The 17,235-nt window shown below is 37.2% G+C and overlaps 2 protein-coding genes across 2 annotated transcripts in view; one reads left to right on the top strand and one right to left on the bottom strand.

Annotated features, from left to right (window-relative positions):
- The window catches only part of LOC136259210 (uncharacterized), a 32,960-nt gene extending 21,909 nt beyond the window's left edge, over positions 1 to 11,051 (top strand). The window contains exons 5-17 of the mRNA XM_066052694.1: positions 3,576 to 5,566; positions 5,622 to 5,986; positions 6,039 to 6,134; positions 6,192 to 6,275; positions 6,856 to 6,909; positions 6,960 to 7,235; positions 7,288 to 7,371; positions 7,426 to 7,512; positions 7,557 to 7,685; positions 8,034 to 8,096; positions 8,168 to 8,455; positions 8,507 to 8,566; positions 10,459 to 11,051. Coding sequence (XP_065908766.1) covers positions 3,576 to 5,566; positions 5,622 to 5,986; positions 6,039 to 6,134; positions 6,192 to 6,275; positions 6,856 to 6,909; positions 6,960 to 7,235; positions 7,288 to 7,371; positions 7,426 to 7,512; positions 7,557 to 7,685; positions 8,034 to 8,096; positions 8,168 to 8,455; positions 8,507 to 8,566; positions 10,459 to 10,748 — 3,867 coding nt within the window. The 3' untranslated portion in view covers positions 10,749 to 11,051. The remainder of the gene's footprint in view (positions 1 to 3,575; positions 5,567 to 5,621; positions 5,987 to 6,038; positions 6,135 to 6,191; positions 6,276 to 6,855; positions 6,910 to 6,959; positions 7,236 to 7,287; positions 7,372 to 7,425; positions 7,513 to 7,556; positions 7,686 to 8,033; positions 8,097 to 8,167; positions 8,456 to 8,506; positions 8,567 to 10,458) is intronic.
- Positions 10,844 to 17,232, bottom strand: LOC136258256 (uncharacterized). The gene is made up of 2 exons (XM_066051575.1): positions 16,788 to 17,232; positions 10,844 to 11,811 (listed from the first exon to the last, which is right to left on the bottom strand). The coding sequence occupies exons 1-2, from the start codon at positions 17,196 to 17,198 to the stop codon at positions 10,945 to 10,947; spliced, it is 1,278 nt and encodes a 425-aa protein (XP_065907647.1). The 5' UTR covers positions 17,199 to 17,232; the 3' UTR covers positions 10,844 to 10,944.
- Positions 17,233 to 17,235: the final 3 nt, after the last annotated feature.

Raw genomic sequence — 17,235 nt, forward strand, 5'->3', positions numbered from 1 at the left:
TTCAAGTACAATGATACCAAAAGAAATCCAATTCATGGAAATTTTGGTGTGTCAAAATGGCCTAAACCGACCAGGTGTAGCAAATTTTCCCATACATTTTGTATTGGGTATTTCGAGGGGATGCAATAAATGGTATAATAACCTACAACACATGATAGATACCTCAGATTCCAAACCAAGTTTGGAAAGAGCAGTGAATAGCAATTAAGATGAAATATAGCAGAAGGAAATCAGAGTAAATTTAAGCACATCATTTTAAGGTTGAAAATCACTTACTTTTTCTATGGAGAATTGAATGGAGGATATTTAGAAGGCAACACTTTAGGCTATTTCAATGTCTTGACAGTTAACCTCACTACATTAGTGTTACAATGAAACAAAAGCACTGTGAATTAGTTCTGCAGGTTAGTTTGTGAAGATTACAGTGTTCCATGATTAAGCCAAATTATGTCCGTGCCATGTAGCAAACTTCTTCATATGTTTGTGGGTTAAAATTGCCTTACAATCCAACTAGTTTGTATTCTCTTCCTTATAGTCCACTATAAAATAAAATTGCCAAAATCCAATAAAACAAGGCTCGTAACTTTATAAATAGTCTAATTTTATCCGTTCAGCTTTCTATTTTCTTTAAGATTTCAATCATTTCTCTAGAATTGCTTCCAAATTCAATCTTAGTACATTTATGTTTCAAAATTTTCCCTCTTAGTCAGACAGTTTTCTTCTTTACAGGCACTTTGTCCACATACCCTCTTTTTACTTTAACCGTTTGGACAAGCATGGCAATAAACAGCACTAAACTTAAAGTACTTACTTTGAATTCAAACACTACATGTATCCCCGGTCTCAGGTTAGGGCTAGTTGTAAACAAATTGTTATTTTTAGCCACTGGGCTTCGTCTTGTGTCATATCTCGTGTCGCTCTATTACTACCGCAGGAACTGTATAGCTGGTATGTTAGATAATTATGCCAGAAAACCGCACAGTTGTGTGGTTAGTTATGTTGAAAATGTTGATGGTTTTGAGACAAATGTTATGTGGGGGCAGCGTCGCTGTATACACACTCTACATGGATGGTAATTAGCACGTTTACCTACTCTCTGAGTGTTATTTTGCATGCTGTATAAATGTTGTTGTAACTATGGAGGTTTACAAGTTATTCAGTGAGACATCTTAAAGTTTTGGTTGCCTCACCATCTGATTTTGTGGGGGAAGTTCTCTTATTCTAAAGTTAATAATAGTGACCAATTCTTGATTATTCTGAGCAGCTTAAATGCTATACTTTTGCATAGCACTTGTGAACTACATCGGGTGTTAGGCTAGGTTTAGTATTTGAAGCATAAACAATGTGAATTTTCATTGTCACCGCTGGCATGTAGCTATCATTTAGGCTAACTTGTTGTACAGTATGACTCTACAACTTTTTGTGCAGAAGAAAGGGTGGTAGAAAGTTAAACTGTAAGACTGAAGAAAGAAAGAAGGCTATGAAAAAGAAGCATGTTACAGCCATGCATGCAAATGATTCATAATGCAGCAGTATCAATTCCTAGACAAATTACCTCTTCTGATGTTATTCACTCCCAAATAACTACACTGATTTCTTCTTTTTCATACTTACACCCATCTTGGAAGATAGCCACTGCAGATCTTGCACTGACCCTTTGTAAGCTGGAGGTACAACATTTGTCTTCAAGTGAAGCATTGTTATTGGCCTCAGCCTCATTGGCAAATCTCAACCTTCTCAATAGACCTCTCCCAAAGGTATTTGAGGTCTCTATTGTGCTGGGAATTGTTGTCTGATTATCAACGGTAGCTTTGTCAGTTTCCTTATCTAGAGCTGACATTTGCATAAAAGGCATAAAACTTTGATGCAATCATATTTATTTTATTTATGTGCGTATACAGAATCCACAATAATAATTTGAATGCTGAAAAATGTTGAATAAATAATTCTGACAGAGAAGTCTTTTTTTACAAAATAGTTTATTATTTGTTATGTCTTAATGTGAGTTCTGATTTGGGAGGTATAATGTGGGTGTGTGGTGAAAGAAAAGATGTCATACTCTGCTAAAAACTGTTCAGTCAGAGTGGACTATGACTGTTACATTTGTAATCAGTCTAGTCACATAGAAAAGAACAGTTTTCCCATTTTCTTCACCCAGCTGCTTCTTTGGGATTTTCTCCTTGTATTTAAAGCATGATTCAATGGAACTCGTTAAGTTCTCTTCAAATCTTGTTGTTTCTGCATTGTTCCCAGGTCGTTCAGTCCATTCCTTTGCTGTATTAATTATATTTCTTGCTGCTTATGATGGCATCATGAAAGATTCTTCTTGTAAAATTGCCTTGATTCCACTTTTCACCAATCCACTAGCTGTAGACTCTGTGCAGAATGTCATTGAAAAACAATTATATTATACTTACGTAGATATAAGACATATACACTTATAGAATAGTATAAACAGGAGTACATAATATATAGGGATGGAGCCCCTTTATAATATGAAGTTATCAATGTATTAAATCACTATGGTTCAATTTGTAGAATAAAACTGGCAATAATGTGGTATGTCACCATACTAATGTGGTAAACTGCAAACTTAACTACCGAACTACATCCTTGACAAATTAGCTAGCAAATAACACGAAGGGCATAAAATACCTGCCATTACTACTGCTTTCAATCATTAAACTAGGTAACTAGAAGAAGCTAAAATGTGCTGAATTAATGTGCACTGATAACACGGATAGAAATTGGTTGCAAGGTAAATTCGAGCGTGTTTCCACTCCCGTTTACGCCCTTTATTATCCCTGAGCATGCAAATAAGATGATATCCAGGTTTTTATTGTTAGTCCCTTCCTTCACTAAGAAAGAGGTGTTTAAGAAATTTACGGAATTTTTCAATATTATGCAAGTAGCTATTTCACACATTCTATTCAATGCTTTAAACTGTAAAATTTAGGTTTGTGTAATTGTGTCGGGTTTTCACAGATCCAGTCACAATTGTATATTATGGATCATGGAAGTTTACACTTACTCACAAAAAATACTAACCAGAAACCAGCCTCATAATACATTCATGGTGCTTTGACAGCATTGGTTAGGTAGAATAAAGTCCCCGAGTGTCTTTAGAGCTGCCAAAAAATATTTCTGATTAGTTACTACAGAACATTTTAACAAAATTTCTACTGACTGACTATATGCAACTGGATCTGCAAGAACCACACATGTTAGTGCATTTTTCGAATTACAGTTTCTTTATCTAGATAGCCAAAAGAATGGTCAACTGAAGTTTCAGCTCTAGAAGCCATGAACTATTGAAGATACAGAGCTACAAAGTGGCAACAACAGAAAAATTGATTTGTACAGTGAGTGACAGTATGGAAAATAAACTACAGGCACTTGATTAAACGGTCATGACTTACACAAATCCAGTCTTCTACCAACCTTGCTACTTTGTGACTACTAAAGCATTCTTTGGTGCTTTAATCCTCCCATACAAAATACCATTATACTAATATATGCTATAATATTCGTTGGAAACGTGTAAATGGTTTTTAGCTATACTGATTGCATTTTAGAATTGTCAAGAGCAAATCTTAGGTCTCCTTCAGTTTGAAGCAGTCCTTGAAAGGAGCAAGACTGAAGTGCATACAGAATCATCACAGTTGGGCATGCACAGTGGAGCTGCTACACATAAATCAACAACTATTCCGAAGTCCATATTTCCTAGGTCTTTGAGCTCCTACGCTACAAACATGACACTTGAAGAAGTTAATGAAGGATACATGGATGGCACTTTACCCATAGTAGATCCACGTGTGGTGCTACTCGGATGTGAAGGATCGGGAAAAACATCTTTAATTGACACTTTTGTTGGCAACAGCTTTCAAAACACTCCTGCAACTGAGGGTGCAGACCAAATGGAAATCAGTGTCACAACAGCTGCCAATTGGGAACTCATGAATGAAAAGCAAAAAATCTATGACCTCCAAAAGCAAACCCTGTTGGAATCAGAATTCTTTTTATCAATAAGGGAATGTTGCCGCTCTCTTGATATTCCTCAGTCAATCTCGCAACCCTCTGGTACGGCTGCTTCATTTCAACCACAACAGCCTGACCCAGTTCAACGTTCTATTGCTGCAGTAACTCCAGCACTTCCTACATCCAGTAAATCATCAGAAATCCCACCATCTTCAGCCAATAGAGAAGCAATGGCACAACCCCATAAATCAGCGCATGCTAATTTAGGTCGTCACCATGCTCACAACAGCAGGAAGGAGAGGCTTGTTTACATAACAAAGGAGGAATTTCAGGAGTTGAAAGCCATGACAGAAAAATATGACCCAAAAAAGAAGTACATCCACCTGTGGGATTTTGCTGGCCAACAGATATTTCAGCATACCCATGGCTTGTTTGTTTCAGAGGAAGTTGTTTGTCTGATAGTGTTCAATGCAGGAAGGTCACTCTATGAGGTACCAGGACGTCGTTACGCCAATGATGTCACTCCAGCCAAATCAACAATCAAGGTGATATGCTACTGGATGGAGTTGATCAGTTCTCGCATTAGCAGGAGAAGCACTGATGGAGATGACCTGTCAATACTGTTACCAACATTCATTTTAGTTGGTACTCACATTGATGAGCTAGATCCTGACATTGAAAAGGCTGCAGAATTGGCTTTTCAGATAATTGTGCCAGCCCTAATCAAGGAGTTAGCATCAAAGCCGTTTGCCAGGCACATTGCTGGGTCTAAAAATAACAAGCTATTTGCCAAGGGGTCTTCTTCAATCTTCTTTGTGAGCAATAAGAATGAAATGCGAAACCCAGTGGTTATTAATAAGCTCAAAAGAACAGTGATGAATGCAGCCTCCATTACCAGAAAGGTCCGTCCAATTCGATATGTCAAAATGGAAAGGAAATTAATGCTGCTTGCTTACCGGGAGAAAATGTGTGTCATTGACAAATCACTGGCAAGGGAGGTTGCTGAGAGTTGTGGCATTGCCTGCACTGATAAACAGCTAGTTTCCATGCTGCACCATTTTCACCAGAAAGGTATCCTTCTTCACTTCCACAATGTTTCCGCTCTGTCCAGCATGATAATACTCTCCCCACAATGGTTGGCCAAGCTCCTAACATATGTGCTGACCACCCTGAAATGTCGACCCATTGGTCCACCACTTGCACTCTTCATGGAAAAGCTTGAGAAGACAGGGTTGCTTGAGCAGGAGCTGTTGGATTGGAGTGTGCTGCAGTTTTCCAAAGATGAAATAGCTAGAGGGAATAAGATGTTGGATTTTCCTGGCCTGAGTGTTGCAGAGCTACTAATCAACTTCAAGCTGATGGTTGATGTTAGCAATACTTCACTGGTTGGCCGAAAACCCAGAGGACCTGGGAAGCATTTGTTTTTGGTGCCTCATCTGTTGCCTGCAGAAAGGCTTGCTTATTCCACAGTTTTTGGTTATTACTTCTTTTATTATTTCCCAGCCAAATTTATTCCAGAACACTTGGTTGATCAATTGATTGTGAAGTGTGCTGAATGGAATGGGACCAAACAGTATGACATGCTCAAGTAAGAGATACAATTTATAGTAAAGCAGTTACATATTGTGTGTATTACTGTACAGGTTGATATACCAGTGGGTATGCTTGGAGCTGGGAAAACGTCAAATATATGAGCTGGAACCAGAATTTGATCATCACATTATCAGTTTGAAAATCATCCCTGAGCCATATCTTCTTCCAGTAGAGAAGGAAAGAGCTTTCGTTGACAGCAATGAGCTTGTCAGATCAGTCCAGAAGTTCATTGATGATCTAATGAGACAACACATGACTGCTACATTCATGAAGGCTCCAGTGGTTTGCTACATACCATGTTCACAGTGCATGAAAATGCACTTGAAAGTGGACAAGGCAACTGAGAGTAGTACCATATACTGTCCTGTGAATCGTGTCCATGCTGACATTACTGACTACCACAAGATCTTGACAGGTATGGAAGATTGCATTATGTATAATGTATTAAGCAGCCTTTCTTTATCAAGCTCAACCCTTAAAGCAAAGGGATGAAGATCCTACTAATATAGTCTCCCTAGCACTAAACAAACTTCAGCAAAGCCAAACTGATCAGAATTTATCAAGTAAGTTGTATATACTGTTTTGTAGCATTGCTGAGTATATTGTTTATACATACATAGCAACACAAGAGCAACTTTTGAAGAAAGCTAATCCTTCTGAGTCATTACCCGTAGAATCTGTTGCTCAGCATCTCTCATTGTCAGGTATGTAGTTATCAGTAATCAAGGTAGTGATTAGCTGGTATGTTACAACTTAAAAAAACCATACAACTATCCATATGAATAGTACGTACTCCTTGACATGCATTTTTAGAATATGCCATTGCAGTTTTGACTTTTGGTGACTTTTAGTGCCAAAATTTTGATCATTTCTATCTGATATCAATAAGTGATTTCATTCCAAAATTATAATCACATTTACAGCTGCAAATCCTGTAAATTTACCTGGGATATAAATTAATTGTATTTGGGTATGCAAATCTATACAATTTCATGGCTAATATTAAAGGTCATAACTTCAGAATAAAATAAACTATTGCCATAAAGTTATTTCTTTCAACTAAGCCTTTGTTTTAGTACCATGTTTTAACAATTCAATTAAAGCCTTAGGGAGTTAAAGACAAAAATGGTCAAATTTCTGTGCAAAAGGACCATAAAAGTCACCAAAGTCAAATCTGCTGTGGCATTGCATCTAAAACTTCATGTCATGAGAAATACTATTAATTTTATGTGAAAAGTTGCAGATGCAGTGGCTACGCTATTATACTAGTAATTTAACTTACAGGTCCGTCTCTCCAGTCCACTTCTACTCTTTCTCCAAGGAGTATTACTGAACAAGGTAATCACAGTAAAGCCACTGCCTTAGATTATTTTATAAATGTTTTATAGTGCCAAAAATGAAGCTCCTACACAACATTGTGGTTCCAAAGATTTCATCTGAATGGAAAATAGTGGCAGATTTCCTTGAATTAGAGTTTTCAATAATAGATGTCGTTGAAGAGAGATGTAAAGATGACCCTGTCAAGTGCTGCGAAGAGATGCTAAGAGAATGGCTCAAGACTGATCATGGACTGCAACCAAAGACGTGGTCTACACTAATCACAGCATTGAAAGTGATTAAAAAGCTACCTACAGTCAGTCAAGAAGTTGAGCAGGAACTGAAAAGTAAGTAATGACCTTTGCAATTCATGTGTGTTTTACATAGTGCTACCACTAGGTGAAATTCTAACCAGTTCTCAACCCAGTGACTGCAATAACAGTTTCCAACAACTTTCTGCCATTGGCAGTGATAATCATACAGGTAGTTGGTCTTAATACAGAACCTGTATATTTGTTTACTGTGTATGTATTACAGGAAATAATGAACCACAAACAAAGGAAATATCAAACGAGCATGAACCTCACTTGGAGCACTCAAAAATGAATGCTGACAGTGACTCAGGTCAGTTGAAATATCGCCACAAACTATGTTAACACTACTCACAGGTACAGTCAGGGCAGCTGAAACCATTGAAAAAGTACTTTTTCCTCATGTCTTCGATGCTCTTTCACATTCTCCATCAGACACAACACAACCACCAGCTAGAGGTGAACTTGCTCTCAAGCCAACAGCAGGTTAATTTCAATGATGCATATATAGCAATAATGTTTGCGTTAAATAGGAATGTTGTGTTTATTACTATAAAAACTGCAGTGTAAGATATCAAAGCAATCCATTTAATGTGGGGCTTTATGTTGATGGCTTAATATTAAAACCTTGGGAGGGATGTTTCTTTTCATCTATTTCACTTCACGTGGGTTACACTATCAAGAACTGTACTGCTATACATGTAGTTACTGTCAGATTGTCACAAGTCTTTGCTTTCTTAGGCTCTGATTGTGAATATGCACTATTGTGTTGTACTGCAAAGTTTAAATGGTTACACATATACCATGCATTTAGCCTCATCTCTACGTATTTAGGCCAATCTATCCGGTCACTTACTACAATAAATCCTCTTGCTGAAAATGATATTACTGAACAAGGTTCAAATTAATTTTAATGCATGCTCTATATATTACATGCTTGTCATTGTGTATTGTATATTCATCCACAGAGCCAAAGATGAAGCAACTCCACGAACATGTGATCCCCAATGTAGCAGCACACTGGAGGAAAGTTGCTGAATTTCTGGAATTTAAAATGTCTGCAATTGACCTCATAGAAGAAAAGTATAGAAGTGACCCTACAAGATGTTGTGAAGAGATCTTTAGAAAGTGGCTCAAGACGGCCGACTGTGGTGTAGGACCAAAGACTTGGTCTACGCTAATAGAAAGTTTAAAAGGAATCAAGAGGTTTAAAAGTGTTGCTGAAGAGCTTCATCATGAGCTCAACAAACAATCAGGTTGGGCTGTATACATTATGTAATGCAGCTGTCATATGCATGTGCTTACAGGTGATCATGAACAAACAGCTGCAGCTAACAATCTGGTAGAATCCAGCATACTAGAACAAAGTGAGAGAGTACACTATATAAAGACATTTAATTTGTGTATCAACCATCTGCTAAGCTAGCCACTAAACTAACCCATCCCCACTATTCTAATAATCTGTGCAGGTGCATAGTTTTATTGTAAATTTTATATGCTAAAAATGTACCAAGAAATTAAATTATTTCACCCTGAATACTACTTATAGATATGGCCAGTAGGGGCTATGCCCTGTGTATAAAAGTATATATTTATATGTGCATTGGAAAATTAATGTTGATCTATATACACACATAATAGATTGTGTTTGTGTTACAGATGAAAGAGGTGTGGTTATATCAGTAGCTATATAATTTGCTATGGATTAATGTGAGATAAACACTGCGGTTTGCTACATTCATGATAAGATCTCAAACTCGTAGCTTTAGATCTTGCCAAGCTATACTGGATTGAAATGTTTAAAATTGCATATCGTGGGTAGAGGGTGGAGTAGTGGGCGGACAATTGGTATAGGAACTGAAAATGTCTGAGTAGGTCATATGGTATCTCCAGCCTTAATATTGGGCTCTCAAGACACCTCTGCTACTGAAAATGAAATGAATTTACATAGAAAACATCTAGGCAACTGTCCAAGGTTGTTTGTGTCATTTCAGCTAGCTAGCCAGTGGCATTACAAGGTGCTAGAGCATTCCCAGTGGCTGGCACATGTCTCTAGAAATTTACTCATGAAAACCAGCTGCAGCCTGAGCAAATCAGTGGCATGGCTATGGTACAAATGTATAGTGCTATCCATTCATGGTGAAAAGTAAATTTTACTGGTGTGTGAGTAGATCAACAATTATCAAACATTTGGTCACATAATGAAGCTGTAAAACCCAACACATATACTGTTCCTCACCTGGTCAATGTAGTTGAGATATTGAACTTCTGTTTGGTGCAAATTTCCAAAGCATGTACAAATTACAGCATTATTACAAAACACTGTAATTTTACACTGAGATTGACTTTTCTCCTACTGCTAATTGTGAGTATCTCCAACAATTCTTGTGGATTTTTATGGTATTGTCTTTAAAAGTATGTAAACAGATTTTTAGATGGATAATGCTGAGTATCTGATAGTTCATTTGAAAGAAAAATTGAACCAGCACTTAAAACAGACCATAGAACTACAACTAAGAGAAAAATAATATTATTTGTGGAAATGTGCAAATTTCTAATATTTTTGGTCCAAAACACTGAACTGAGTCTTTATGGCATTATGGCATTTTTCCTCCCTTAAATTTGGTTAAAAGTGGCACAATCAGTTGTGCATTCTGCAGACAGTTTAGGCACTAGAATTTTCCGTTTTATAGAGATTACCTGGTCAAGGTAGTGATCTTCTGATGAGTTACCTCATGATTAGAGTAGCTACGTAGGCAGCCCTAAACTTAATCCCTCTGTAGAAAATGTATTGAAGATGACAGCAGGCTAGGTTTGTCAATCACCACGTAGAACAGTGTTCCAGTTATTCAATAGGGTAGTTTTCAGTCAGAGACTTGAGCATCTGTATTAGTTTCCTGGTAATTCTACGTAATTTATAATACAAAGTGACATATGATCACCTATACATCCCTTGTTTTTGTTTCGTCACATGTTTACCAATGGTGTTCAATAGAGGTCTGGAGAATCACCTATTTGCGATTATTGGCTATAACAATCTTAAGCTCTACAAGATACAGTGGCTAAAACATGCATTTGTCACACTTTTAAAAATCTGTTTGATATCCCTACGGCTACCAGTGGTACAGAAGAGTGAAATACTCTAATAGAGCAGTCACAGGGGAACTATATACTGCCCAAGATTTTTTAATTTTGCACAACAACAATAATACTAAATTAATTATGGCAAAGATGGTCATGTGATACAATCTTGTTACAGAGCCCAAAATGAAACACCTCAATAATATAGTTGTTCCTAAGATTGCTGCTAAGTGGAAAAGATTTGCTGATTCACTAGAATTTGAAAGTGGAGTAATAAACACTATTGATGTCAAGTGTATGAGATCCCCTGAGGAGTGCTGTGAGGAAATATTCCGAGATTGGTTGTCCCTTGACCATGGTATTGGGCCTAGGACTTGGTCTACACTTTTGAAAGTTCTTAAAGAAACCAGAGGATGTGAAGCTGCTACTGAACAAATTGAAAATGAAGTTAAATCGTTGCAAAGTTGATAGATATGTATAACGTGTTTCCAGTATAACTTTTTATTTAATAGATAGCATTTGTTTGAAACTATACCCTACTGAACAATACTTAGATCTTACATGTTCGCACAAAGACAAGTAGTTGTATAGAAGTTTCTTTAACTTATATCACACCAATTTTGTAATTACATTGCATAGTGTGTGTACCAATAAGATTATAATATTAAATACTAAGCTCATTTGCTGTTAGTTGTAAATATTTATAGATCATCTTCAGTCGTACTAGTTCTTGTACTTCAACTGATGGATCAACAATAGTCACTGCTGTCCCCTCTTTCCCCACCCTACCAACACGACCACACATGTGTAGATATTCTGCAGCTCTCTTTGGGACCACCAGGTTGTACACTGTCTGTACCCACTTGAAGTCAAGTCCTCTCACAGTCTCTTCAGTACCCACAACAAAGTTGATCTTTCCCTGCCTGAAATCCTCCATAAAGGAAGAGAAGTTACCTGCTGAGTGTTTATATAATGGATCTGCAGTGAATCCTCTGTTACGTAATTCATAAGTGAACTGATCAATCTTGGCTTGGCTATGTATAAACACAAGTGCTGACTTTTCTTGAGACTTACAGAACAGTTTCACTAACACATCCAGTTTGTTTAGCCCACCACCAGTCTTGTTAGCAACAACATAACAGTGTTTGATACCCTGGGGTATGGTAAGAGGAGCTGTGTAGCTGATATCAACATAATTCTCACCCCATCCCAAGTCAGCTAGTTCTCCCTTCAAGGTGTCATTGATAGTTGCTGATGTACAAATTAACTGAATCTTCCCTTTACGAATATGCAACAATTTTGACAGGAACATTTCACCAGCCCTAGGATGTATGTGTGCTTTTCGTTTCTTCAGTTTTTTGTGTCTCAGTTTGAGCTGTTCGAAATCCATCATCATAAATGTCTTGTCTGGCTCATCAAAAACCAAACGATGAACATGTTGGAATATATGAACATCATCTTCTACAGCTTTTAAAAGTCGTTTTGGAGTACCAATCAAGACGCTGGGCTTAATTTTCTTAAGTTCGTCTGCCTATGAAGTCAACACTGCATTTAATGCTGAAATGAATAGTATCTATTATTAATACTTATTTATACTCCACTGTTACTGGCCAACTAACAGTAGATCAGATATTAATATTTAAATACATATGTAATTAAGTTCCTACCCTGTAAAAACTGACTGTGACTCGATTTGGGAAAATTAACTATTATTGTTGGAACATTAACAAACTTTTATAAATAACACCAGTACAAGATACCTACATTATCTGGCTAACAATTTTCCTACTAATTTTGTTCAGGTCTGCTTTCTGGGATGGGTGTAACAAAGCACATGACATTTCTCGGCAACTTTGGCACTGGAACAACTAAAGATGATGTTATTCAGCTGGGCCTGTCTGGCAGAGTTGATTGTGTAATATTTTTTGTGTTATTGCAGCACCATGGAGTGCAGAGGAATGTAAATGAGTTTGGAGCTTGCTAATACAAACTTCATCTGTTTTACATCCTAATTGGTGCCCACTCAATCTGTACATGATCTGATACTCAAGATAATCTGAATGGCTATCATTGGGTCTATTTTAGGCCTGTCCTAATAAACCAACAAAAATTGTGAACAGATCAATAAGGAATCAGCCTGAAATTTGATCATGCATACCTCTAACATAGCATTACTGCTGGATATGTTTCAAGACAATTGGTTGAGTTTGGAATTTGGAAAAGCTACGTATAAGACCCCCTTTTTGCAGATCTGGTCAGGTCTAAACTTTGTAAGCATAATTCTAGGCTTATAGGATATTTAGAAGTACGATTTTAAAATAATTTGGCATCAATTGTGCAAGGAAAAAACTGTCCATGCATTACCTTTCATTTTGGAACCTGAATACCTTATATACATTACACACTACTACATCTTCTCCATGCCTTTGAACACATTGAAAAATCTACTGTATAGGTAAAACGAAGAATGAACTTTATTGGAATGATAGGTGAATAGAATAATAGGTGAAGTGGCCAACCTTGGCAGTTATGAATAGTGAGACTAATATGCTCAAAAATTTACGGATTATTCCTTCCATAAAATTCTTCAACTTGATTAGTTATTTCACAGGCGAAAATCTCAATAGAATATGGTCAGTAGGTTGACATGGAAATAAAACCATTCAGGACAAAATGAGCACAAAATAACAAAAGGGGTGTGGTCTTGATCAGATACTATCATGAAAAAAGTTGCTCAAAATCATGGTTATATGTTTCAGTAGCCAGCTTGCTGTGAGTTTAAACATTATGGTTGGCCGCATTCATGGTAAAAATTTAAAACTCATAGCTTTTGGCCTTGCTAAGCTACACTGGATTGAAATGTTTAAATTTGCATACCTCACAATCTATTGATGTGCGTACATCAACAGTTTTTCCAAATTAGGTCACAGATTGGTGAACTCCTTATCAATCAGTATTGGTAGTACGTTACGATTAAGACCCACTCAATCCAATAGTAAGAGTGCTATGCCAGCAAAACTTGTGACAACAGGCTGGAAATCGTATACTAGCATAAAAGGTGCAGTGATCTGATACCAATAGCAGTTGGTTACTGATAATTGCTGTAAAGTTTGTGCTTGCTTGCTCACAGTTTAAAATTGCATTATAGTGCCTGTACTTGTTTTACAATAGTGTATTTTATGGATGTAACTAACCACTGCACCTAACCACTGGACTGACATATATGACCCAGTCTAGAAACCAAGCTTATCGTCTATTTTAAAGTATCGAGAAATTCCGGTTTTAAATATTTAGTGTGTTGTAGCTCGCCAATATGTATGTGTACCAAATTTTCACATGTTTTACACCAATTCCTTACCTTCCAGAGCATTTACTGTACAAGTAGCCAGCAGCTAAGTTTCCCACGATTTTAGATAGCTTTTGAACCAAGGTTGGCTGTATAAGTCGAGCTCCAAATGGGATGGGAGGCGGGGGCCTGGAAGGAGAGCATGAGGCTGTTCAAAAATTGAAGAGGAATGCATAGGGATGGATTAGGCCAAGTTATGGGCCATTCAGGTCTCAAAACTGAAAGGAAATTCGCAGCATAGGTCTTTAGTGAACACCACGGAGCTGTACAACCACATACAGCCATCCTGAGGCTGACCATAGCTCCATTATGGCCCCACACCACACATACAGATCACCACTGGGCTTGGGAAAAGCAGCCAGCAAAAGCAGACCATTCAAGTCTAGCTGATTCTGATTGTGCAATTTGATCATTTATTCCTGTAGCTTTCTGCGTTTGGTGAAAAATCGAATCTGCTGACATGGGCGATAAGACCAGTTTTCCCACATCCAGTCACATATATTTTTTTTTTTTTTTTTTAATACATGGATATATTGAGTGTCGCTAGCTACGGGCCTTGAGGGGACTTTCAGCCTACTCACGTTCAGCAGTTGAAACTCTCTCTAAGGATTTCACTACTTATTATGTTCTATAGCACTTATACACTTTTTGTGCTGCACGGAGTGTGATAGCAATGGTTATCCAAAACTCAACTTACCAATGATATCTGTGAATAAAATAGAGTGATGCAGACCATCTGAGACACAAGCCATCTGTCCTAAGACAATCTATCTAACCTAACTTCCTTCCAATTATTACACAACTGTAAGCTTTTTTCTGCCATCATGATAGTTCTTACATGCACAAGCTGGCCTATGTGACTAGTATATGTGACCAAATTTATTAGAATTGCATTGTACAAGTTTACTGCTGCCTCCAATACTCATCGTTGGTTAACTATTGCTATCACATTCCCTGCAGCATAAGGGTAAGGATAAAGGAGTATTAAGATTTATTAGTGGGGAAGAGCATAATAAATAGTTATGAAATTGATAGTTTCTGCATTACTCTATATTCATCATTTAATAGTGGGCTGAAGGCCCTTAGCTAGCAACACTCAATGAATCCGACCTTAGCATGTGTAAAAAATAAAAACATATCAGTCCAGTAATCCAGTCCAGTGATTAGTTACACCCGCATTTTATAACAAATTAAATTCCTTCCAAGCTAGGTATGCATGTATGATTTTATTGTATTAGAATTTATACTTTGTAGTGACTGTTCTATTAGAGTATTTCAATTTTCATGCAAACCATGATAAATTGCAGTTGCTCAACTTTAAAAAAGCAACTCCTAGGTACTGATAGAACACTACTTTATCATTATCGTATCTATACATAAAACAATTCAGAATAAAAACAAGCCAGTTTATGGTTGGCTTTCAAATTGGGATACTTAAAATGCAAAAAGTGAAATCTATGCAATAAATAGCCAAGCTGTATAAAGGGTGCAGCCATCAAAAGCCTGGGTGAAAAAGTTGTGAAATAAAAGGTGGCAGCCATGTAGCAATGATGTTAATGATTACAACAGCTGTGTATTATTAAAATATATTATCATTAACTGTTGCAGCTATTTCATGGCCACCACCTTTGACTTGATGATTTCACAACTTTTTTTTTCACTCATGCTTCTAAAGGTGGCACATGCTATCATCACAGTCCTTATAGATCACATTAAAATAATAACAAAAAAATGTGTAATATCCAGAAGCGAGGGTATTTTTAAAGGGGCTTCCACAGCAGTATTGAATTACCATGAAGGGGGCACAGCCCCCAGCCGCTGAGAGACTTTCAAATTATTTTAATAAATCAAAACTCAGCAAACTGCTATATTTTATGCAAAAAAATAGTACATTAATTATAAGTGCCCCTGGTATGAAGCTAGTACTACCTAGTGGAAACAGGCAGCATAACACATAGAGACACATATAGACATCTGTAAGTGATAGCTATCTCACTGGTATAGGGACCATGAATCCACTGATACAAATGGAATGACTTACAATCAAAACATTACAAGTACATATGGGCAATAATAACATGGATTCGTTATATATGCCCAAGTGATAAATTACTGGAGTTCTATATCTTTAAACACTGCACACCAAAGCTATAGCAGTATAAGGCTAAACACTGCACACCAAAGCTATAGCAGTATAAGGCCATGCTCAGTTTTGCATTTAATGCTAGAATGCCTGAAAAACTCCACTAACACTACTGGACAATAATCCATGCTATTACCATGAAATTCCCATGATCCTATGAAATACCCATGAAAGTTGCAGTAGGTTTTTTTTTTCGTGGATAATGAAATACCCTGGAGTAAAATAATGTACCCATGAACAACCCATGAACAAGTGAGTTTTCATGAGTTTGTATACCATGAAAATCTGTGAAATCACTGCCATGAATAACCTGTTGAAAACCTATGAATAATATTCATTGGCTTTCCACAGGTTTTTCATAGGTTTGCTTTTCATGGGATGTGTATACATACAAACCAATGAACTCACTCGTTCATGGGTTGTTCATGAGGATCATGGGAATTCCATGGTAATAGCATGGATTTATTGTCCAGTAGTGTAATGAAGTTCCTTAACATAATATTATGGATATTTACATACATGTTCTATTAGAGTATACATGACTGCTCTATTAGAGTATATCGATCTTATGTTACCTCTGTAAATCCTTCCCTGACAGATGAATGCAAGCTTTATCAATTGTTGTGCTGTGCCATACACTATTACTCACTCATTTGTCCTGCCACACTAAATGAGTAATTTATTTTAAAGTGATTGTAATCAGCTTCTTGTGTTTGCATTTGTTTATGTATTTGTATGGCTGCTCGTGTTTTTGTTTTGTACTCTGTTGTATGTATGTGTGCTCCAGTAGCTTTGCCGACTACTGTGAGGATAAACAATAAATCAAATCAACGGTGTGATAGCTAGGGTCCTGCCGTAAACTTGAAAATCTAAATTTTACAGAGGGGGTTCCTGAACCCCTTGGAACCCCCTCCCTACACCTCTGTAATATCATTGATCATAGACAATGCATTATATTCAGTCAGCAAAATAGCAGCTTAACGGACACACAATAACCATTCAACAAATCTACCCATACCGTTAAATCATTATCAACTCCACTGAACAAAGACACGATCCGCTTTCCCTTGGGACACATTCGGTTAGCCATGTAGTGTAGTTGAGCTCCTAATTCACGTGTTGGCGTCACCACAACTGTATTCAACCTAGTCCCGCTGTCCTGCAGGACTGGAATGAGGAATGTAAGGCTTTTACCAGTTCCAGTTTCTGAATGAATAACGCAGTGTCTCCCTGCTAGCGTCTCGGGTAGTGATAGGCGCTGTATTTCTGTCGGGTGCAATATTCCCTCATTTTGCAAAGCTTTTATTAAACGAGGCTTCACTCCCAATGCAGCAAATAGACTATCTGTCAATGTCTCTAATGACTGTCTTCTTAAAAACACATTTGCTCCACAACAAACTCGCTGCCAGCTAGCAAATCGCGATAGCATGCTAATTTTCGATTGTGGTATTTTATTACAACCAGCA

The sequence above is a fragment of the Dysidea avara genome, chromosome 6 (assembly GCF_963678975.1).
Source record: "Dysidea avara chromosome 6, odDysAvar1.4, whole genome shotgun sequence".
Taxonomy (NCBI): domain Eukaryota; kingdom Metazoa; phylum Porifera; class Demospongiae; order Dictyoceratida; family Dysideidae; genus Dysidea; species Dysidea avara.